The 23,406-nt window shown below is 41.9% G+C and overlaps 1 protein-coding gene across 1 annotated transcript in view; it reads left to right on the top strand.

Annotated features, from left to right (window-relative positions):
- Positions 1 to 23,406, top strand: part of snd1 (staphylococcal nuclease and tudor domain containing 1) — a 171,632-nt gene that overhangs the window by 18,215 nt on the left and 130,011 nt on the right. Inside the window, exons 11-14 of the mRNA XM_022749010.1 lie at positions 9,325 to 9,426; positions 17,771 to 17,871; positions 19,406 to 19,516; positions 21,115 to 21,187. Of these exons, the coding sequence (XP_022604731.1) occupies positions 9,325 to 9,426; positions 17,771 to 17,871; positions 19,406 to 19,516; positions 21,115 to 21,187 (387 nt within the window). The remainder of the gene's footprint in view (positions 1 to 9,324; positions 9,427 to 17,770; positions 17,872 to 19,405; positions 19,517 to 21,114; positions 21,188 to 23,406) is intronic.

Below are 23,406 nucleotides of genomic sequence, written 5' to 3'. Positions count from 1 at the left end.
ATTTTTTGTCTTCTCTCGCTATCTCTAAATGACCGTGGGAATAATTTTGACCACTTGGTGGCGCCCCTGTAGTTGGGGCACATGCAAACACAGTGAGACACACACCCAGTGGTTGCAGCACTGCAGAGAGCAGGGCAGATCGATTTTTTTTTTTTTTTTTTTTTTTTTTCCCTTTCCCCTCTACGCTGCCTGTTTTTCTGAAAAAGACTGTGCACATGCTTACAAACATATATTTAGTGACAACAGGGGAGATGTACTTTTTTTGAAAACAGTTGGCGGTGTCTGAAAAAATTGTATGTTTGCAGTGACACCTGGACACATAAGTCTACTCTGCTGGATGTCACCGTCCCACTCTCTCCCCATCACTCACTTCCCCAACTTTGGTTATCAAGGAATTTATTGGTTGAAATGAAACTGTTTTTTATTTTTGGAAAAGAAAAAGGATCAATAGTTTTTTCTCCATTACCATTGGTGTCTGAGTCTCCTAAAAGGCTATCATTTTGTAAATAAAGGACTCAAGCTGTCTGGAAATGTCACTCCCATTAATTAGAAAGTTTTAGTGTCACAACAGAAGTGATTTTTCTTTTTGTCAGAGGGAGAGTTACAATATTTCAAATGAAACCCTTCTCTCCCTTTGTTTAACATGTCTGAGGCTGTTTGACAAGCGCTCCTCTAGTCGACACACTGTTTACTGTAATATCCATTTATACATAAGTCATGTCTCACATTTCCCTGTTCAAAGAGGGATGAGACAGTCGGGGTGTTGTGTTTCTGTCTAGGGAACGGTTGTAAAACTCTGATTGCAGAATGTTTGCAACAGCCCTTTACTTTTTCTGTTTTGATTGTTTTTGTTTTATTGACTCCCTCTCTGCTTCTCTTCCATTTTATGGTTTACCCTTTTCTATCTTTTCCTCTTTATTGTTGTCTAGTTTAGTTTTTATTCTCTACCCTTTCCCCGACACCGTCTTTCCCCTGGTGTCATTAGTGCCTTGCATCATTAAGATACTGCTTTGTATCTCTCTCTGCCTTCCTTTTTCCTTCTGTTCTCTCCTCCTCTCCCATCTCCTCCACAGTCACTTTCTCCTGCTGATCTTTCCCTCCGGGTGGGCAGGCTGTGGTCAGATTGTTGACCTGCACTGTTGCACTTCATATGTGTTTCTTCTCCCTAGCTCTCTGGGGTTATAACAAGCTTCTGGGAAATCACATCTCTCCATTTTATCTTTCTGCCCTTTTCTCTTGTTCCTTGCATTGCACAGCTTTTGCTCCCAACACGTAAAGCCTGGTGCTTTCCTGGATGGTCTTTCTACTACTTCACTTTCCTGATTTACTACCTCACCTTTTCTCCTGCCTCTCTCTCCCTCCTCCTTTGCATTCCTTTTACCTTTGATTTCCCACTCTTGTCTTTCTCTCTATTCTCATATTTCCTTCTCTCGTCTTTCTTTCAGTGCACGTCTCCACTCTGTGTTTCGCTCTGTCTTTGTCTGCACCAGATGCTTCAACAGTATGTGTTTTGTGCTTCATTACACTGTCGTATGTTGCAGGGGAGAGCCTGAGAGAGTGAGCCCAGGTGTGAATGTTTGTGTGTATTGTATTGGTGTTATATTGGCACAGTGTTGTATTGCAGTTTCTTGCAGTTCATGCATATTTCATTTGTTGTTGTATGGTTGTGTGTCTGATTTCTAATGTAAATACCCTGTCTGTGTTGGTACTTGCTCACTGGGCTAGTAGAGTGAACTGTACTAGCCTGCATAAAATATTACTAATGTAATATGCATTTTGAATTAGGCAGATAGAATTTGTCTCTAGCTGCTAGTGTGGCTACTTCACATTGGTCATAATGCATAATTGAAGTTATTAACAACATATCTTAAACTGGAGTGACATATCGCCAACAAAAGTTTTAACCGTTAGATTTAGAAGATTATATATGTCTTTGCTTCCTCTAGACAGGGTGGGCTTTTTCTGACTGCTGGAGGACAGTCTTTTTTCAGAGGTGGTGATACATGAAAAAATTGTCGCTACATTTTGTGTTTTTTAATAAGGGTTGTTCATGGTGCTGCTGCTGGTGTTGTTTGTTAGCTAGTTATTTCTGTCTGTGGGCTAAAGAGCCTGCCTGCCTGTCTGTCTGTAACGCTGTTGGCTCAGCTTTGAGTGTCGTCGCTATGGCAGCAATGCAGTGTTGTGGTGGGTTTACTGAGGATATGATGAGCCCTCGGACTGGAAGGTAGAACAAAGGCAGCTGACAGAGACACGCTGAAATTTCTCTGATATCTTAACTAAATATATTTCTCATATTCATACATGAGAATTTTATGTCCAGTCTTATTTGCCAGCAGGGCCGTGTGTCTGATCACTAAATTAGGCAACTGAGCTGTTACCTGAGGTGAACAGGGAAACTTAATTTCATGCCTTGTCTACACTACTTTACAGATGCAGATATAGTAGTTCACATTGTGTTAGTGGAATCTATTCTGGACATTGTAATGTGCTAATTTTTCCCCTGGTTACTGTTGCTTGAACTATGTTGAAAGCCAATCAAATTTATTGTGTAGCACCTCCAAAAATTGCTGCTTATCTGCCAAAGTATTTGAAACACTTGGCAGCCATGGCTAAAATCTGTGGGTAGGGTTTCTTTTCTCCACCTTGCCTAAATAAAAAGTGTGTGCACATGTAAGAGACATACATAGAGTAACAGCATGCCCAAACTGAAAAAGCCAGATTTTTAAAAAAAAAAATTTTTGGGGGGGGGGGGGGGGGGTGATTCTTATCTTGAGGTCAAGTGAGTGAGAGGTCACAGCAGGTATTTCTCAGCCAGAAGCCCTACACACACTGACATCATGTTGGCTAACACTGTAACGAGCGAGCTGGCTTCTTGCTTACAGAGCAGCAGACAGACACAAAGACATTGTCATGGTTTGCACCACAGCTTACACGCACACACAAACGCATGCACACACATGGGACAGACATGCTTGGTTAAGCTGCATTAGCCTGTGTCAGGAAACATCTTGGAAATTGGCGTCAGTGTGTGCACAAACATGGATTGCACAGGCATGTGCTGTATACGTGTGTGTGTGTGTTTGCGTGTGTGTATAGAGACACCCCAGATGTGTGCATGTTAGCAGTGTAGCCTGTATGAGAAGCTCCAAGGAAATCTCCAGAGAAAACAAAGTCAGAAATTTGGTGTTGTGACAATTGTGTGTATATGTGTGTGCATATGTGTGTGTTGCACTCTCTAGAGGTCTGTAGGGATTTTCTTGTGCCAGTTGTCATTATTATCTCTGTCTGTCTGGATGTGTCTGTGCACTGTTTGACCGTGCATTCTGCAAGCAAGGCCATTTATGTTTGTGTGTGGGTGTGTCTGAGTGTGTACTGTTAGGGGGTACTGAGGCCAGATGCAATGTACCAGTGCACTGATGAACTGTGACAGTTCCTGCCAAGCCCCTTTCCTCCTCCTCCTCCTCCTCCCAACTCCTCTGGTTCCTTTTAGTCTTCTAACACCCCCCCCCTCTCATGACTATACTAATTGTGCTCAGACTGACAGATTGGTGGACCAATGGTGTCTGGCTGCAGCAAAACATAGGACCCAAATTTCCCCACACACGCTCCTCTCTCCTTTTTCTCTCATTTTTTTGGTTCCACTCCCCCCCAGTGTTACTGCTGTGGCATATCTTCAGATGTTATTTTGAGCTTGGGAGTTGGAGTCAGCTTTTTCTTCACTCCCCCCCCTTCTCCTCTTCTCCCCCCATTTATTTATTTTTTGCTCTGTTTCTCCGTTTTCCTCTCTCGTGTGCAGCAGGACAAGTCCAGCGTAAACACGAGCGTGGAGAGATGTCTGTGCTACTCAGTGACTCACTATTACACCCACTCACTCACTCACACTCATTGTGTTTGTGTGTATCTCTGCTTTGACGATGCACATGCGTTGAGCCTTGAGTGTTTGTGTGTGTCTTTTCATGCATTTGAATGTATGTGTGTGGTTTAAGTAGGGATCAGGACAGTGCTGATGGAGCACATACAGAGGTCAAGTCGCTGTCCTTATATAAGGCAACACAATGACTATGGCTCATCCCCACGCTACTCCATACAGCCCTGCCTACTCGTCTAACCTCTCTACAGTCCACCTCTGTGTGTGTGTTGACACTGTAGATGATTTAGTCTCACAGTACGTCTTTCATCTTTCTGCTGCAGCCTCCCATAAACCATCTATCTTCTCCACCCTCCCTCTGTCTTTTCTTCTGTCTCCTTCTTATTTTTATTTTCACATTATAGGTTTATTTTTATACTGGAACATTGCACATTGATTAACATTTCTGTAAATACAGCCGTTTCAGCACAGGTCTGAAAAGTCTGGCAAAGTATGTGGGCAGAATTTGACAATTTCCACCTCTTCATACCTATGAAGTATATCGGTATCAGTGGATGAGTCTGTAAGGCATGTCACAAAACCAATTAACTTCATCTTTTTTTTTCCCATAGTTGCACAGCTTCTATCATTTCACATATTATTTTGACCTGTACTGCTATACAGTACTGTATGGTTTTATTGCTACAGCCTACTGCACATGGTAATGGACTCTGTTTCACATCTATAAGTGCAGTCAAGACATCAAGGTCTTAAGAAAAGGTGATAGAATATGGAAATAGAAAATGTGTTATAATGTTGATGTAACTAGTCAGCTAATTATCTATTGATGTGTAATGCAGTGTGCTCAAACACAATGACAGAAGATAAAGACGCTGACATCATCCAGATTGACACCATACTAAGCAAAAACAATAACGTGGTTACCAAGTGACAGATGACAACAAACAAGTCACAGCACAGCAATTTGAAAGACATAATTTGGAAGGAAGATTGGGTGTTGTATTAAGTAAACTTGAACCAAAATGCTATTCATACAAGTTGGTTTAAAATTTTTGTTTTAGTTTTCAGTGTTTTCTTTATAAAAAAAAAAAAAAAATCAGAACACACATTCTTAGGAAATATCATTACTGCAATAGAATTGTTGAAAAATTTCATGCACACTCAAAATTTGTAAAAGAAAATCTGAGGAGATGCAGTTTTATAATAACCAAATTTTCAAACAGACAGTCCCATCTGCTATCTGCTGTGTTTTTGTTTCTCCTCCCCTACTCTCCTCTGTGTTTTCATCTAATCTCTTTCTCCTCCTCACTTATGTCCCCATCCTCCAAATTTTCTGTCTGGCCATGTGTGTGCCCTCAGCATGCCCCTAGCCTGGCATGACAAGCTTTGACCTCAAGTTTTGGTGGAGGATGACAAGGAAAGAGGGTCACCCACCTCATGACTCATTTGTGCACAATTGGCTGGACGAGGCAGATTGGTAGCCAGTGTCCCTCCTCACTACTGAATGAATATTTTTTTGGCTCCATTGCACCATTTGGCTGTCACTGTTGAAAAAGCAAGGGCTTGGCTTACTTGTGTTTGTGTTACTGCAGCAGAGGAAGTTATTCAAATGACTACATTAGAAAAACAATGTGATGGGTGCTTTTGAGAGATGTGGGTTATAGACAGACCTTTTTATTTAACAGACCTTGTTTTGATACAGGCCATTTATAAACAGGGGTCTGTGGGGTTGAGTTAGGTGCAGTATGTTCAATATTATCCAGTGTAAGCTTTGTGCTTTCAATAGTTGACTGTCATCAGCAATAGAGGAGAGTTTTAGCAGGCGGCACTGCAGTTAGTCTAATACTGCATCACCATGTCTGTCTGCAGGGCCAGTCTGACCGTCTGTGTGGTCCAGAAATTATAAACACAGCACTGCACATTTGAGTCGCAGTGTGGCCGCTTTGCCCAGCCAGCCAGTGTGATGCTTTAGCTCACATTTTTATATGACATCCTTATTAATGACAGCACAATCAGAAAACGGTCTGCAACACAGCTGTCCCAGTAATTTTACCTGCACCAGTGTGTTAGCAGCCAATCATGAATGGAGTGGCTGTTTGTTTTTACGGCGCCACAGGTAACTTCATTCTGAAATCCAGATTTGTTCTCGTGTCTATTGTGGGATCAGCTCTAGTCAGCTCAGTAATGACTTATTTGTATTATCTTGTATGGGTAATTATTCTGAAATTGTATCGTAGTACTATAAGCAGCTATATCCTTCATGCTCCTGCTTCAGGAAGTGTATGCCCCCTCCCTCTCTCCCCCTATCTCTCTTTCTTTCTCTCTTGCACTGTCTCCCTCTCTCCACTCCAGCCCTCTGCAGCCATTTGATGTTTATGCATGCACAATTGAGTAATGTTGTTAGGCATACAATAGTAAATGTTGACTGTTTGTCTAAGACTCCCAGTGGACTTGTTAATCAAAAAATAATGTCCGCTTTGTCTGGGACACATGCACACAGCAGCGTTTTTCTCTCAAGAGACAGGTTATACACAAAATAGCACACTCTACTCCATCCGTTAAATGCAAAACTAAGGCCTAATACTGTACATTCCCCCAACACCACAGCCAAACATCAGAGAGCATGATGTGCTCCTGAGTCATGATTTCACCCTTGAAGTTCCAGAGGCTGCAAATGCTTCCAGCAGCAGCATCCACACATTTGCAGCCCAGCCCCTGCAGCCCTGCGACACTGTACATTCCAGCTAGCGTCATGCCTCTGCAATAGTCAAAGATGATTCCTTGGCTTTTCTCGGGTAATTTGGAACGAAGGGAATTTACCCCAAATAGAACAGAACTCCCCCCGAGGATAGTGAGAACAAACTGTTGTTATTGGGTCATGGTTGAGACATAGCAGTGACTCTCTCCTCTATCTGTAACCTTCCTGCAGCTGCATTATAACAGTTTATAGTTGATGTATACAGAGTTTTGGAGTAATTTAATGATGCTAATCTTGTCAATTTATCTGCGTCTGGAGAGTGAAGTTAAAGTCAGCTTTATAGTCAAATAATTAGCCTTGTCACAGTCTACGGTTTCCACACACCTAATTGTCAGGGGATGCTTAATCTCCCCTTCAGTAGAATTGCAACTGATGTGGACCTATTGTGAAATATTGGGTAGTTGTTGCAATCAAGTGACATCATTGAATCCCATGCTAAAGCCATTGTGGCTGCCCTTTAAAAACCACTACTGGTCCTTTGTTTTTAAACATATCCTGCCCCCTCACCCTTTAGCGTGTCACCATCATAGGGACAAGAATACTATCAGAAAAGACGAGGTTAAAGTTATCCAGCAGATCACATTGGAGTAGGACATGGGCTTAGCCTGGACAATGTGATCATCAGTGTGTTCGTCCTGACTGCCTGGGTTTGGAGTTGTAACATTTCCTCTCATTGTCTAATTTTCTTGTTTTCTGACTCCTTCACCTTGCCGTCTTCCACTCAGTCTCGCTCCATTCCCCATAGACCTTCTAAAACAGGAGGAGTAGTACCTTTTGTCCTCCTTGTCTTCTTCTCCACTCCTTGTGCCTAATTGGCATAGAGTGCTGACATTTACACTCTTCGCCCTCAGTGACATAGCTCCCTTCCCACTGTAAAACAGCTTATTAGTTTGAAATGATTTTTCCTTTTTTTTCCTTTCACCTTCCGTTTAGGTTCATTCTTTACTTTTCCCTGTTAAAAGTTATCTTGTTGTTTTGACCTGTATCTATCAGAACTCTAATGGGCCTAAAAATGGGGTTCTGCCATCATAGTGTGCGTGTAAACGCCTCCCAGGATGCAAAAAAACCACCCCCTAGTCTCTGGGAGTTCTCTTAATGTATGACATTAAGACAATACGCTCCAAGAGAAGGATTTCACTCAGGCAATGTCAGCTTGGTAAAAGTTATCCTCATCCCCAGCAGTGGACGGCTCAGCCCACAGCTCAGGCACAAAATGGAGGATTCCTGGCTGGCAGTGCTCCTAAAAGGCCCCATCATCCCACCGCAACTGACTTGATAGGGATGAAAGACCATGACAATAAGCCCCGGCTGACACAAAATGGAGGACATCGGCTCTTGGCTGAGCGGTGCGGGATTTCCACTGGCCATGTGTGAGATTAATTCACCTCCGAGGTTCCATGCTGTGCTGACTCCGCTAGTGAAAGTGGAGTAGGATGAGAGCAAGGGAGTAAGAAAAGAAAGATAGAAAGCTATTAAACTCAAAGGTTATTACATTCCTGCCAAGGTTAAGGGAACTCTGTTGGCTGGTGGATTTGGCAGTTCTCAGTACTCCCTCACCAGGACCAGTCCAGTGGGCCCTCTGTGCAGTCATGTTGACTCATTCATAGTACAAACAGAATTTTGGAAGGAAAAAATTACTGTCACTGAAACATTGCTCAGTGTAGGATTTTTCTGTTTGACGCCAGTGGAGTTGCTTGAGCATACAAGCACATGTTCACACAGCCTTTGCTCCCCATGTGTCTTTTCTCCTCATCCATCTGCCCAGCTGTGTGCCACACCTTGCAGCTCTGAACAACTGGAGAGGCATTAAAAATGAATGAAAACCACTGAATAGAAGAGGAAATGAGGAATTAATCCAACTCCGTTTGTTCATTTGGAAGTGTGTTACTTCTGTTTGTGTGACAGATAATGATGGCGCTCATAGAAGAGTGTGGGAGGGGCAGGGGTGGCAAGAATACTGGGATTGTCATTCATAGCCTTATTCCTCCTGTTAGTGCCTGTCGTTTATTTTCCCACTGCGTCATTGTCATTTGCTATATTATTTTTTTTATCCCGCCCCTACAAAAACGGCACCTGTCACTGTGTGTGTGTGTGTATGTGTGTGTTTGTCTTTTCACACTGGGAGCAACACAAAACCTCAGCCTCCTTTTGAAAATGCAAATAGGATCTATTTGTGGCCTGCTCCTGTCAGAGAGTGGGTGAGCGTATTGAGGGAAGTTTTTGTGTGCAGCTGTGTGAGTGAATGTGTGGCATGTGGCTACATCTGTGTATACATCTACGCGTACTCATGGTGTCAGCTCGTGTTTATGTATCTGTTTAACACAGTGTCTTTGCCTTGGCTTTTTGCATCTGTGTGTCCTTAGTAACTGTGATTTGTGTTTATTTATTTAGTTATTATTTATTTATTTATTTATTTTTTTGGTGCAATGTGTCAGTATTGACAGCAAGAGAGATGTTTGTGTTTGAGGAAGTTGTGTGCGATGGTGTGTGCCTGAAATGTTGCAGTTCACACCATAATATTTTTACATAATACCATAATAATTTTTTTGTGTCTGCATGTTTTTGTCTGCATCTGCAGAGGATGTTTTGAGCCATGCAGATTTGAAAGTACAGTGTGAATAACTTTCTTCTTCTCATCTTTTTCTCTTTCCATTTTGTTTCCAATGTCCTCCTCCATCCTCCCTCCATCTGTGTTCAGGAGAAGAACAAGGACAAAGACAAACGTTTCCGTCCGCTCTACGACATCCCCTACATGTTCGAGGCCCGTGAGTTCCTGAGGAAGAAGCTCATCGGTAAAAAGGTAAGAACCAGTGACTCTTTGAAAGCTCCCAGTCACTCTTTTGCTCTGTGTGTGCTAGTATGTGAATGAACATGATTGCCTCTAATCAGCTTTTAATGAATTAAACAATAGGTCTAAACAAGAATTCCCCCCCAGTGGCTTCCCACACTTTTCCCCCTCACCGGTACCCAAACACACGATTCTGAAGCCCTAAGCTAGATATCTGTTTCTCTCCATCTCTGTGTGAATACCAAGTACTCTTGGTAGATGCCCTGGGGCTCGGTATTGGCCCGGACGCACCCTTTAAACAAGCAGTGTTGATTTCCCCCTCTTGTGTCTATTGATCTACCGGGTCTGTACACCTTGGGGGCCGCTATGATTTACACACATCTGACCCAGCAGAACTCAGCACTGAGCTAGAGAGCACTTGAGACACACACCACTGCTTGAACATCTGCCTTTTTTGTGTTAAATTTGAAAAGATGAACAATGAATTGAGGTTGGTTGGATGACTGAGAAAGTGAGAGCTAGATAAAAAAAAACAAAAAAAAAACACTTGAACTGACTTAAATTAGGTGTAGTGTTTGAAAAAGCAAACTTTGCCTTACACATCAAGTTTTCAGCACGCACAGTATATTGTTTTTACACCAAGATCCCTTCAGCAAATCTGTAAAATGACTCCTACATTGTTGTCATTGTCCGCACAGTAGCAATTTTGCCGCCTCCAGTGGCAGTAATGGCACAGGGAGGAAAGGCAGCGGTTGCTTATAGGCATGCCCAAAGATGTTGTCCACTGCCTGAGTTGAATGATGGTTTATATTTTTCCAAACAGTTAACTCTGACTCTTGTCAGATGCAGAGAGGCCGCGTTATAATGGGAACCTCGCTGTAAAAGATTGGAATCTTTTTTGCAAAAATCTACATGAAAATGCAGTTGAGAGTGCAAATTGATGGAAAATGCTGTCAAAATGGTGCATTTATGCACAATCATACTGCCAAAATGACTTCCTTAGTGGGGAGTTATCTCATAAATTCCATGCTGTGTTGCAGCTGACTACCAAGTATCAGTTGTTGGAGCTTAGACCTCCACAAATCAATTCTCAGCGTCCTTTTTAAAAATCTCAGCCTGTGTTTGTGCTGAGCTGAGAACGTACAGATTTCAGGGGTCCAAACCACAGCACCCAGATAATAGATGGAACAAGCAATCCTGTGTCACACACTTTCTTAAGTGTACAGTGTTAAAAACACATTTGCAGTACAGCCTGGTAAACACAAAAACATGCACCCACTCAAAGCCAAAAGCCAAGAGAGTTCCTTTTTGGCATTCAATACATGAGTGAGATTCATATCCCTGTCCCAGCCTCTCATTGCAGTCATTTTAATCATCCACATTAATGTTTTTTAATGACAGAAAATTCAGCCGTAAGCTGGCTTTTGACGAGTGAAGCGAGAATAATGATCCTGCTGTTTATTTGCGGTGTTTGTGTTTGGGGGATAATGATTGCATATATGATGGGAATAGGCAGTCTACAGCTTTGTCAAGGTGTAAAAACACTTTACAAAATATGCCAGTAGCATCACGATAAAATGTGTGTGTAGCGCAAGTTTGCAACACCAAGCCTCATATGGGGCCATATAATGAGTGTAAAGTACCATGTTTGGCTTGTTTATAGAATTGCATGTTGGCATTAAAACACAATGACTTGTGTCTGTCTTTGTGTAAGGTGTAGGTACATGCATTTCGATGAAGTCATAATACAGATATATAACCATTTAAAGCTCTACAACATACAAGATTTTACACATGCAAACCCATTCTAGTCTGCTGTGGTTATTAGCTGTTTGCTCATCAAAGACATGCCATACAAAGGAAGGGAGGAATAATAATGGAATAAAATAGTTCAGTACGTAATAATCATGCATGTGTTACGAGGTTAACATATCTATTCCATGCTTTAAATGACTTTACATGTTTTATAATTGTGTTCAATACACAAATGCACACACACCACATCTGACACCACTCAGATCAATCTGCTGTTTTTACACCGAGTTTGATTTCACAGTATTGCTTGCTTAGACTTGAGGGTGTTTCTAAAGTCAACTCAGCTAAAATGTTCCTGTGCCTTTCTAAGCCTCAGGCAAATTGCTGTTTGTAGTGTTTATCGGAGAGGAAAGTATGCATGATTGTCTATGTGTCAAAAGGAGTTACTGTCTTAAGCGCAATAAGAGTATGCATGTTTTCACCAGAGTGCGTCACTGGCCCTGTTCACAGTCTGCATTAAAATAGATCCTGGATGATTCAGTCACATGTGGATAGCTCTAAACACAGGTGGGAGGGCACTCCATGACGTGTTGAGAGATTTGATCACTAAGGCTACAGTTGGACGTGGAGGTGGTGGTGGTGGTGATGATCAGGGATCTGTACGTCCACGTATAGTATGAATGCAAATGCAACCCTAAACAAACTGTCAAAACACAGCCCACACCCATAACAACTTGGCATTTCATTTAAATCTACCTGGACTCACACTTGCCCTCTCCATCATTACGTTGAATGTATACATACATATACATACAGTATACGCCACTGTATTGCTCTACATTTGATTAGTATTGAAGTTGGGGGTCCCAAGTGTGTGCTTGTAAGCTCTTTGAAGTGAGTTAGGTTTAAGTGGGGAGCTCTTGCCCATTTGCCAGCAGTAAAGCCTCCTCCCTCCTCACTCTGGAAAATCAATAACAGAAGAGCTCTGGAACGTTGCTTCCCTCCCATTCCTTTATTGTTGCTAAGATACAAGGCTAAAGCTCTGAATTAGACCTTCTGTCACCATGTATCATTTTTTTTTTTTTTCAATAATTGCAGAGCCCAAAATAAAAAAAAATAAAAAAAATAAAAAAAAAGCAGGTTTTTTAAGGTGCAAGCGTCACCCGTCAGCTGCCTTGGCAACAGGAAAGAATTAGTTTGGATGAAGTGATCACAAGCTCGCTATGGGTGAATGTTTATTTGCGAACACAATTCTAACCCTCAAGGCTTTAATGTTAATCTATGCTACCTTGGCCTACTTGAGTTGTCAAGTTGGATGCAGGTAGATGCACAAGTGTACAGAGAGGCATGTTGCACTCCAACAAGGAGAGGAGTTTAGTCGACCCACTTACTGTCATCCTGTCTCCGAACACTAAGCTCTATGGAGACAGATTTGGAGCAGTAAGCATTAGAAGACTCTAAGACCACTGCTTTCCCTGAAATTCTGCTCCAGAGAACTCCACTTTTATCTTATTCTTTTTTTCTTTTTTGCTCTTTTTCCTCTCCGACACAAACCAAGACAAAGATTTTACCTCAGCAGTGGGGTAATTAGGGCTTGACCTGCTGGATTTAAAAGGAAATACTCTGACTGATCTGTCTGATCTGGGTCCTTCCTGAAAGAAAAAGGTGAAGAGAACTTGAGTCCCTTACAGAGGTGTGACTTCAGATTTATTGTCGGATCACAAAAGGTGTACCTTTGCATCAACTAGCTCAAACTGGACTTGACCAGAGCTAATCGCCCTGTCCCGTCACAAAGTTGAGATATTGGATTGACCTGCAGGTATTCCCCTTGACAACGCTCCCATTCAGAGCTCAGAGACTGCCTAAGAGTGCAATACATTGCATGAATTGGGAAACAAGCAGATTTTCCCCTGACTAAACCGTCTAGGACGTGACTAAGCATTAACTACGAGTCTCAGTGTGCTGAGCTAAAGCTCAAAGACTTAATGCCACCGCTCCGCTTTAGGAGAATAAAGCTACATTAAATGCTTTTTTTCTATTAAACCCCCTATTCCTCATATCTATAAGGAGAGCATGGTGCTTTTGATCTTTTATAAAGCATATCTAATATCCATATTCAAAAGATTGCCTTTTTTTGGCCAAGCAGAGTCTATATTTAATAGCTCTCAGAGGCAGAAAGGAAATGGTGCAGTACCTGGACTGGTCTTTAAAAGAGGACTTTACAGCTTCAGGTGGTGATGAAATCTTGTCCTGTTCACAGCATCAACTCTAACAACTATATATTCCCTATTCAGTTTCATGTTGACAGAACTCTCAAATTCATTTTAATTTTCTTTCCAAAGAGCTACATGAGACATAAGAACTACTAAAACCAGTTTTAGTAATCAAAGTCTAAACTTGTAATTAAGTAAGTAATTAAAGTAGTAGTTGTGGCATATGTATTTGTTTTGACATATGTTTGCATTTAGGGGGCATGTCTCACCATCTTTGAGTAACTCATTGTACTTTCTGTCAAAAAACGTCTCCTGAACTATCCCTTTAAGCGAGGCTAAATAGGCACGGAGGCATTTTCCTTTTCCTCCTTTCTCTCTGTCACTCTGTCTGTCTGTCTCCTTCTCTTTCTCATATATATCCCCACCCCCATTGAAACGGCAGCGCTTGCATGGTGACATAATCCCAAAAAGCTTGATTTGGCTAACTTTATAAGTAGTGCTTCTTGTGCGCCTGGGTCTCAGCCTCAGCAGAAAAAAAGTCCAATGGAAATGTTGCATTAAGCCACTTATCAGGGTTGAGCACATTCGGATAATCCTGCGTGCTCAAAGTGGCTCCTGTTATGCAGCTGCTTGTGTAGTACTGTTAGCAACAGAGTTTTCCCCTCTTATTGGTGTGCATGCGCTGAGAATGCCATGTGTGCAATGTGGTATTTGATGTGGTGTGTATTTGTGAGAGTAAAGACTTGATTTGAGGGAAAGCTTGAGGTGTGTGCGTTCAAGCAGATGCAAAGTGTGTCGACCTAAGCGTCACCGAGTCCCATGGTTGAAAATCCAGATGGGGCTCCCTCTTCCTCCTTCACTCCCCTCTCTTCCTCTCTACGTCGTGCTGTCCCAGCCTGAGGTTTTTTCCTTCAAGCACAGCTCACTTCATTAAATGATAGCCAGCTGCGATTACAGCCTGCTAAAACACAGCAACAACTTCAGCACCTCTCTTTTACACACACACACACACACGCACGCACGCACGCACGCACGCACGCACGCACGCACGCTCGCTCGCTCGCTCGCTCGCTCGCTCGCTCACACACACACACACACACACACACACACAAACACACACTCGCTCTCTCACTCTCCTTCTCTTACCACCCCTTACCTTGCTTCCCTCTTGTGCTCATTTTCTTGCTGACCATTTCTCCCTCTTTCTCATCTTTCTTTGCCTCTTCAAGACTCAAAGATGAATTTAACTTGTCATTGGCTAATATCCATGGTGCAGTGTAAGGCTGTGGCAACACCTGGGTGTATGCTCGCATGTCTAATGTCCCCTTTTCACCAGCTCAGCATTTTTAAAAATTTTTTTTTTTTTTTTTTTTACCTTCGCCAGCTGAACTGTGATCATTTACACTTTCACTGAGAACCCTAACAGCGCTAAACATGCTCTTTGATTACAGATTGGTCCGTACCATGTCGGTTTAGAATATTGCCAAATATAAATTACCTGTGTGATCCTAGTTATGAAAAGGTGCAGGTGACAGGTGCTTATTTCAGTTTGAGCAAACCTGAAAACACCTACACTTCATCAGGACAAGCAGCCTTTCACTGTGCTCCCGTCTGGAAAACCACCCATGCTGAGACCACGCTGGGCTATGATTACTGTTCGTCATGATATGGCACGGCACTGGTCTCATTACTCTATCACAGTCCAGCATAAGTTAGTAGAGAGAAAGCCTTGTCAACTAAGAACACATGGAATGAAATTAATTTTAGCAAGCAGGAGTTCCTCTTGCTTGAGTAAAAATATCTTTTTCATATTAATTGAAGCTTTCACATGCATACACCTCAACACATATACATACACAACTTTCTTTGTTTCTGTTTCACTCACGTGTATATGAGCATGTCTGTATATAGATACCAACAGATAAGCCACATAACACAGAATTTTTTTACTCATTACATGTATGAACATTTTACAAACATGATTCCTTTGGCACAGCAAACCAAATCTCTCCATGCCGCTTGTCGCAATGGCATAACAAACACATTTTGTCTTCTCTTGTGCTGCTGCTGTCCTTGTCCTTATCACTCCCCCACTTTCTAATCCATCCACTGCCTCTTCCCCTCCGTCTCACTGTCCTCTGGGGGGTTCTTATAGATGGCTTTGCCTTATCAGGAGATCTGTTAGATGGCCCGTGGAGAATGGGCCTGGAACTCCTCTAATCTAACATCGCATGGTCAAAGTTTATAATCTGTCATCACCTCACTTAATGGGGAACTACTGGTGTTCTGGTTTCACAGCTTATAGCATCCAGCATTATGTTTTGCTCGTGTGTTTAAATCTCTTCCTCAGATCTTCTTCCTCCCTTTTTTACATTGTCTTTCCTCTTTTTCCTATTTTGTTTCAACTAGCAAACGTGTTCTCCTGTTTCTCATTGCTTTGTTTATACTGCATCCTTGAGTTAGCTGTGCCTGGCCATGCACTGACATTAAACAGAAATGTAACCAAAACCATTGCAAATTTTTTTTTATGCCTCTGTGTATATAAAACCTTTGACGGATTTTCTTCAAATTTGGCACAAATGTTCACTTGAACTCAAGGATGACCAAATTAGAATTTGGTAGTCAAAAGTCAAGGTCACCGTGACCTCATAAAACATGGTTTTGGATTCATATAAATAGAATTAATATACTAATCATGACAAAATTTCACACAATCGCCTAATAGGATAAAGTGATGACGTCTTCACTACACAAGGTCTGGACAGACATGGATGTAAACTGCAGCTTGACTGTTTGGTAATTGGAGGCGTACAACTGCGAGGCAGTAATTCTAGTTTCCTAATTTGAAAGGCTTCATGTTTCAGTAAGTCTAAATAGACATGAAACTCTGTCGTGTTTGGACCACAAGGAAATTAAAAGCTTTGAGGGAGTCAGGATAAAATAATTTTCTTCATGACAATGAGAATGGCTTATTTGCATGGTTACAAAATTAATGAAATTGCGGGTGTTTTAAAAGCGGGGACATTACATAATGTTCTACTGCTGAGAGAATCACAAACCAATTCTGTTGCTGATAATATGACGGTTAGTCAGGTTATGGGTGCTATTAATATACATTATGGTGCGGGGATGTTGATTTTTGAGCTAATGATACAGCCTGGATGAAAATGTTGTCTCAGCTGGGATGTAAAGGTTAAATAAGATGTGTGGACTTGTTGTGTAGACGTTGCTGCCACTTTTTTGTAGTACAAGGGAAATGCTCAAAGATACAACTGTCTTTTATGGTTTTTATATAAATCTTTGATTTTTTATTTCCATTTTGTCCCATCTCTTTCATATTTGAGATAATATCACAGCACAAAAACCTTCTGTACCCATCTGTACAACACAAAACTGAAACTCCATTGTTGTCCATTGCAAGTACTGACACCTTTTGTTTTGGTGCTATAAAACTTTTTCAAAAACACACTTTTTCATAGTTAGCAGTGCAGCCAACTGTGGCTTTGGAAAACCATAATCCATCTCCCATCATCCTTTTATTTTTCACCTGCACTTAAAATGAAGGCATCTCCTCCTGCTGAACAATTCACTACAATACATCCATTCTGCCTTGACAGAAGCAGTTCTTTCCTTGCTCACGTCACCATGTCCTCATCCTGTCCATGTAATGGCAAGCCAACATCGCTCCATGTCCTGGTTGGCGTCTCTTTCATGTCCCTGTAATGGGCCTGTCTGCTTTGTCTCTGTTTGACTTGTGTCTACGCTATGATGCTGTGATGAAGAGTCACTTTCCCATACTATTTTTTTTTCTACCCATCACATGGTCTGACATGGTTGACATGTAGCTCTTAAACTGCCGATTGTGTGGACTGGTGCGGCTGTCAGTGCTGTCTGCCTGTCTGGCCCTCAAAGTAGGCTTTCCCCATCAAATGCCCATGGATATGTACACACACACACACACAGACCCACACAACTGAGTGACAAATTTGTATCTTCAGGGTGGGTGGATTGTAGTCTGTCCCTAGGGAGCTGTGTTGAGAACACACAGTGTAGGGTTATTTGGGTTCTATCACTGTTCCCTGTGTGTGTGTGTGTGTGTGTGTGTGTGTGTGTGTGTGTGTGTGTGTGTGTGTGTGTGTGTGTGTGTGTGTGTGTGGTCCCATACACCCACTGTGTGTTAATACTCCTCCTCTGGGGAGATCTACAGTGCTGCCTGACGTGATTCACACTGACTGGGGGTGACCTTGAGAACTGGGACAAACACACAGACCCACACTCAAGTCAGAACACTCCCTACACCAATTATTACTGTAACTGGTGTTGCCTTCAGTTTGTCTCTGTACTCTTGCTGTGTTTTTTGACCTTCTCCTCCTTATGTGCCCCTTTAGGTCAATGTGACAGTGGACTACATCAGAGCAGCTACCGGTCCAGGAGAAGGCACCCCTGCCTTCCCAGAACGCACCTGTGCTACAGTCACAATTGGTGGCATGTAAGTAATGAACCCTGAATCATCCACTTTATTTTTTCTCTTTTTCTATTCAGGTTTAATCTCCCGTAGTTTAACAGTTAAGCCTAGCTTGCTGCATGAATGAAACATGCCTTTTATTCCACTACCTTACGCTTCCAGAAGGAGTTAGTTACAAATAAGCAGCCCTTACTGACAGATAAAACAGTATGTAATTTGGCAGTGTAAGACCCTTCATTAACAAATTTCATTTTATTACACTTGCTGTGTCTCTGTGTGAAACTTTAAAAGTTAAGTTCATCTGATCTAAGGTGACGCAGAATAATCATTTGTAATTACTTAGAACTTGTAATCTCCCCGTGAATCACAAAGTAACCTGAAAGTGCTTTGTTGTATTTTAATTTTCATGAGAAGGGTCGCCTCAGTGCAAGCAATTATTTTCTATCTACAAACACTGCTTTGAAGGAATGCAGCTTATTCATTTGAAACATATATTTTTACACAGATATAAACGTTATTAAAGTATTCAGAGGTTCAAATTTAATCAATACTGGATAGAGGAGCTCTAATGCCACATGACTTGAAATGAACCTTCAGAAGTTCTCACTCAAAAAAAAAAAAAAAACAGTTGAAAGCTACACTTATCATCTGGATTTCTCTGTCTGTATCAATCAAAGCACAAAGCACAGTCACATTTGCACATTTTCATCATCACACCAGTATTCTTGTTTCTGATCGTACATGCATACACAGAGGTCAGAACCCGGCCTTGTGAACAGCCAATTGCAACTCAGCATCAGCCAATTACACCAGCCGTTCTGTTCCACAGATAACAGTTGGTGTGGCCCCCCCCCATGAGTCTTGAGGTCAGGGGGTGAGGTGTTCAGCGGGGTGGATGTTTTTGACCTTGTATGACCTTGTCTTGTGTTGTATTGTATTATTCACAATTTCCCTCCTTGTGATGGGAGACGTGGTGCTTAGCTTAATTGCATGTTTTTAAAGGAATGGGCTCTGCTTCAGACTTTGTGGACTCTTACTCAAGTTATAAACACATGCTACAGTAAAAGGTGTGAGGAACTATTGATGTAGTTGTAGAAAAAGATCAAGAAAACATTTTATGTTGACAACCAGAGCTGTAAGATCGTGTTTGTACCTGCAACATGGGGACAGACAAATGCACTCGATGACACAAGCTCATTTCTGAAGAGTTCCTTCCTGTCCCTTCAATTCTTTCCCATACACTTCAACCAGAACACCGATGTCCGAGGGCGAACCACTAAGTGCTGCATTAAGTACAACAATACTCCTCTCTTTCTGCCCTTCATCCCCTTTTCTGTGCATCAGTAACATGGCGAGGAAGCGGTTAGTCAAGTGTGCAAAGTCAACATTTAAGTGACCTTTGTTCCTTAGCACAGCCACCTTTGGGATTTGTCATGTCCTTATTTTCTTTTTGGTCAGCTAGCTCACTTAGAATTCTGTATGAGGCCAAGGGTTTTTTTTGTTGTTGTTGTTGTTTTTTTTTATTAAAGTAATCTCTCTTCGCTGTCTCTTTCTCCAGTAACATAGCAGAGGCTCTGGTCAGTAAAGGCCTTGCCACGGTCATCAGATACAGACAGGATGACGACCAACGCTCCTCCCACTACGACGAGCTGCTTGCCGCAGAGGCACGGTGAGGAACACACACACATTTATACACACTCTCTTTCGTACAAAATGCTTTCACACTCACCCCTTCCATCTCCCTTTTACATGAACCTACATAGCTACACTCTTGGCACAATGGGTCTCTCAAGTGCACGTTCATTCTCATAAAGGCACATTTTTGTTTCAAATAAACACCCATGCATGTGCACACTCTTTCGTCAAACCCTTTCATACAGACACGCGCTCACGCTCTACCATCCACGAGTCGTGCATGACCTTGACAGATGCTGCTCTTGCAAAGTGGAGGAGAATTGAACATGACCTTGAGGCTTTTTTTTTTTTTTTTTAATGCTTTTACATTTGCTGTTACACTCAACATGACACAGGTGAATCATCTCACTGGTTATTGTTTTCAGAATTTGTTTCAGCAGTGCCACCATCACATGTCACAGCCTATCATAGCTGCTGCTGCCTTTTCCACAGGAAACATGTCATTGCTGTCATTTTTTTTTTCTTCTATGTACATGCCTGGACGCACATACACCTTCCCAAGTGCTGGATGCTAAATCAGAGGCTCTCTTTACACAGGCCCTATGAATATAATTATATGGAGGTGCAGAGAGATTTAGTACAGGCTTTATTACTCTGCCATAGATTAAGATCTGCTGGCTATAGGTAGAGCAGATGCAGCCACAGCCTCTTTTTATAAGACTAACTTTCTCTCCTCTCTCCCCTCTTTCTCTCTCTCGTGCAGTGTCACTGCCCACCCGCCCTCTCTTTCTGCTCTCTCCCTCCTCCTGCTTTCTTTCTTCCTTTGCACATTTTGTCCCTATTTCTCCACCATAGCTGTTTTCAATTTTGTCCTTCTTTGGCCTTGCTCTTCTGTGTCGTCCCCCCCCCCCCCTTTCTTACTCACTCTCTCTCGGTCCCCGGTGGGGTCTTATTAGAGTTGATGAGAGGTTTCTGTCTATAGCCTTGGTTTTATTTTTAGTTGCCTCTGCAGGAGGCCAATGGCCCGCAGCCTTCAAGGAACCCTCTCCTGGCTATTAAATGCACATATATACATGCGTTCATAAATGTACACACGCTATCTTGGAGGCAATGGTGTGCATCCCAGTGACCCAGAGGTGGTATCTATCCACTCCACTGTGGTCATCTTGATCTCATTTGGCCCTTGAGGCTTTTTAAGGCAGTGATCACCAGCACCAGTCATCATCACTAAACCCCCTAGCTGGCTCTAAAGAAGCAACCCATGTCTCTCCACTTCTCCTCATCCCTCCATTCTTACAATAATATCTCTTCCAAGGTAATTTCTCCACTACCATTTCCACTTTCCATCTCAAGCCTATAGATTATCTGGGTGGAAAAAAAAAAAATCCTCCCTCTAGCGCTTCCATTTGAAACCGTAATGGCAGTTCGGGGAAGAAAAACTGGTATGAATTTACATCCTGCTTTCCAAAGCCACAATACCATCTTCTTTGTATCTACAGCAGTTACTCAAAGAGCCTCCCATTTCTCCAGGTCTGTTAAGCCTCCAGCCTTATGCCTTATTCTTAATGTATTATAATGGTGCTTGAGCTGTGTTGGTGACGTGCGTGTGTTTTGTGGTTTGACTGACTGCAGGGCCATCAAAAACGGGAAAGGTCTGCACAGCAAGAAGGAGGTTCCCATCCACAGAGTGGCTGATATCTCTGGGGTAGGTATCTTTTCTATACACGGGGTATGCTGCACAAGGGTCTGAAAGCTTTTCCATGATGTGTATAATAGGATATACATCTTTTAGTACGCACTGATAGAATTTCATATTTTTAACTGTGGACTCACTTACACGCAACCCCCATGACTCTCAAAGAAGCATCAGACTCTGAATGCCCAAAAGCCACTGACTTGTTCTATCACACACAATAATTCTCAGAAGACAATCTATAATCCTCGAGTCACCCCCCACATCTCTGATCCTCACAGCTGGTTTCCTCATCTTAAAGAAACGAAGCGGCCTCTAAAAATAATCAGCGCCATTAATAAAACCATCAGTGGTGCTTGGTCCTAGCTTGTTTACGTGTGCCCAGGGGCTTGATAGAGGCATCATTTGGCTAATGAAGTCTGATTGGGAGTGCTCACCAAATGAACATTAGTGCGGGGAACCCATAAAATCTCTGCATCAATCGCTCATTACTCATTGCTCACTCTTTTTCAGCATGTGTTTCTGTTTTATGGCTTTTTTTTTGTGTTTACTTTGATCACCATATATTTTCTTGACTTCTGCTCACCTCATGCTCACTCTCTCCTTGAGACTGTAATTATGTGAATTCTGTCAGGCATGCTTTAGTTGTAGTATTAATTATTGAGACTCCTTTTTATTCCTAAAGCTATATTTCCTTTAACCACCTTTTGAGGTTCCCCTACCCACCAGGAAAAGTGTAGACCTCCAGGGTGTCAGTGCACTTCTATACCCAAGTGCAGTCTTTATTAACTCACCGTATGCCACAGTTTTGTATCACTCTAAAGTTGTGAAACTGAGTGGCTGGGTTAGATGAGCTCACATGGAGGGCACTGACAAATGAAATGTGCACTGGTGGCACTGACAAGGACTCTAAATGCTGGCACCATAATGGTTATGGTAGCTTGTTAGACACTCTTCTTGCTGTTGGCTTATTTTTAGTATTGAAAATTGAAGTCATTTGGACAATTCACCTTTTTTTTTTACCTGAGTAATATCAAATGTGGTAATGTCTTACGTAACTGTCTGAAGATTAGATGTATTCGTTTTTTTGCTCTGTCTTTTTCAATTTATTTTTTCTATTCTCCCCCAATTTTCAGTTTATTGCAACCTCTGCCTCCACTAACTCCCTCGTTGGGTTAGGGAGGGCATGGATTGCAGTGTCTTTTCTTCTGACAAATTCATTTTTTCCCTTGATCGTGAGGAGCTTCTCTGGCAAGGCCTTATAGAGTTTACATTATTCACCCATGTCCTATCCCCATTCGTGTAGATTACCTGAGAAACCTACAGCATTTGCTAGTGCAACAAGTGCATAATCCTTCACCCAGTTTCCACCTACAAACATGTCAGAAGTCACGCTTATTTGAAATGACCTCAGCTGTTAACTGTGTTATCACCCTCACACTTTTTATGAAATCATCTAATAACTGGAAATTGTATAAAACCATAAAAATAGTGATGTAACAGCTGTAACCTTCTTTTGTTCAGAATCTTTTGAGTGCCTTTTTGTATCTCTGTACTTGTCGACTGGCCATCTCTTCTACATTATGATAAGGCATTAGATGGTCTACTGTGAATGACTCAAAATTGAACTTCAGAAACATTAGCACCTCATTGTCTCTCTCACTTGAGCTCTCTTGTACTACTTGTACTTGTAGGCTCAGGAGAGACATGTGGTTAAATTAATCAGGCTCTCTTTTTCTGTATTAGTCTTTTTTTTTTTTTTTTTTTAAAGAGTGATCAACCATATTTTCTGGTCATGAACATGCTCTCCAAGTTGCTGGTTAAAGTGTCATCAGCTTGCAGTTGACCAAGCTAAGTTATTAAAACTATTAAACCCAAGAGAACTTTAGAATCTTGCTAATAGGTCAGATGTTCCTTTGCACAACTGCTCTCAGATGTTATGCTGTTCCACATCGTCACCATCATAACCTCCCTATGTCTTATTGTGTCAGCAGGACAGATAAATTACTGGACCCTGTAAAAAATAATTATGGTGGGGAATTGTTGTGCTGACTGAGTAACTCTGCTGTTTCATCAGGGGTTTTAGTGCATTTTATACTTATAAAACCCCGACCCTACTTAACTAGTTAAATTAACCACATCCTATGTGTAGCAATGACTTGGGAGTAGATGCAGAGGGAGGTGCTCAATAATTAATTTACTTTAATAACATAGAGAAAAAGCAATATATG

The sequence above is a fragment of the Seriola dumerili genome, unplaced genomic scaffold (assembly GCF_002260705.1).
Source record: "Seriola dumerili isolate Sdu_G_001 unplaced genomic scaffold, Sdu_1.0 BDQW01000138.1, whole genome shotgun sequence".
Lineage (NCBI taxonomy): Eukaryota > Metazoa > Chordata > Actinopteri > Carangiformes > Carangidae > Seriola > Seriola dumerili.
This window is presented reverse-complemented; position numbering and strand designations above follow the sequence as displayed.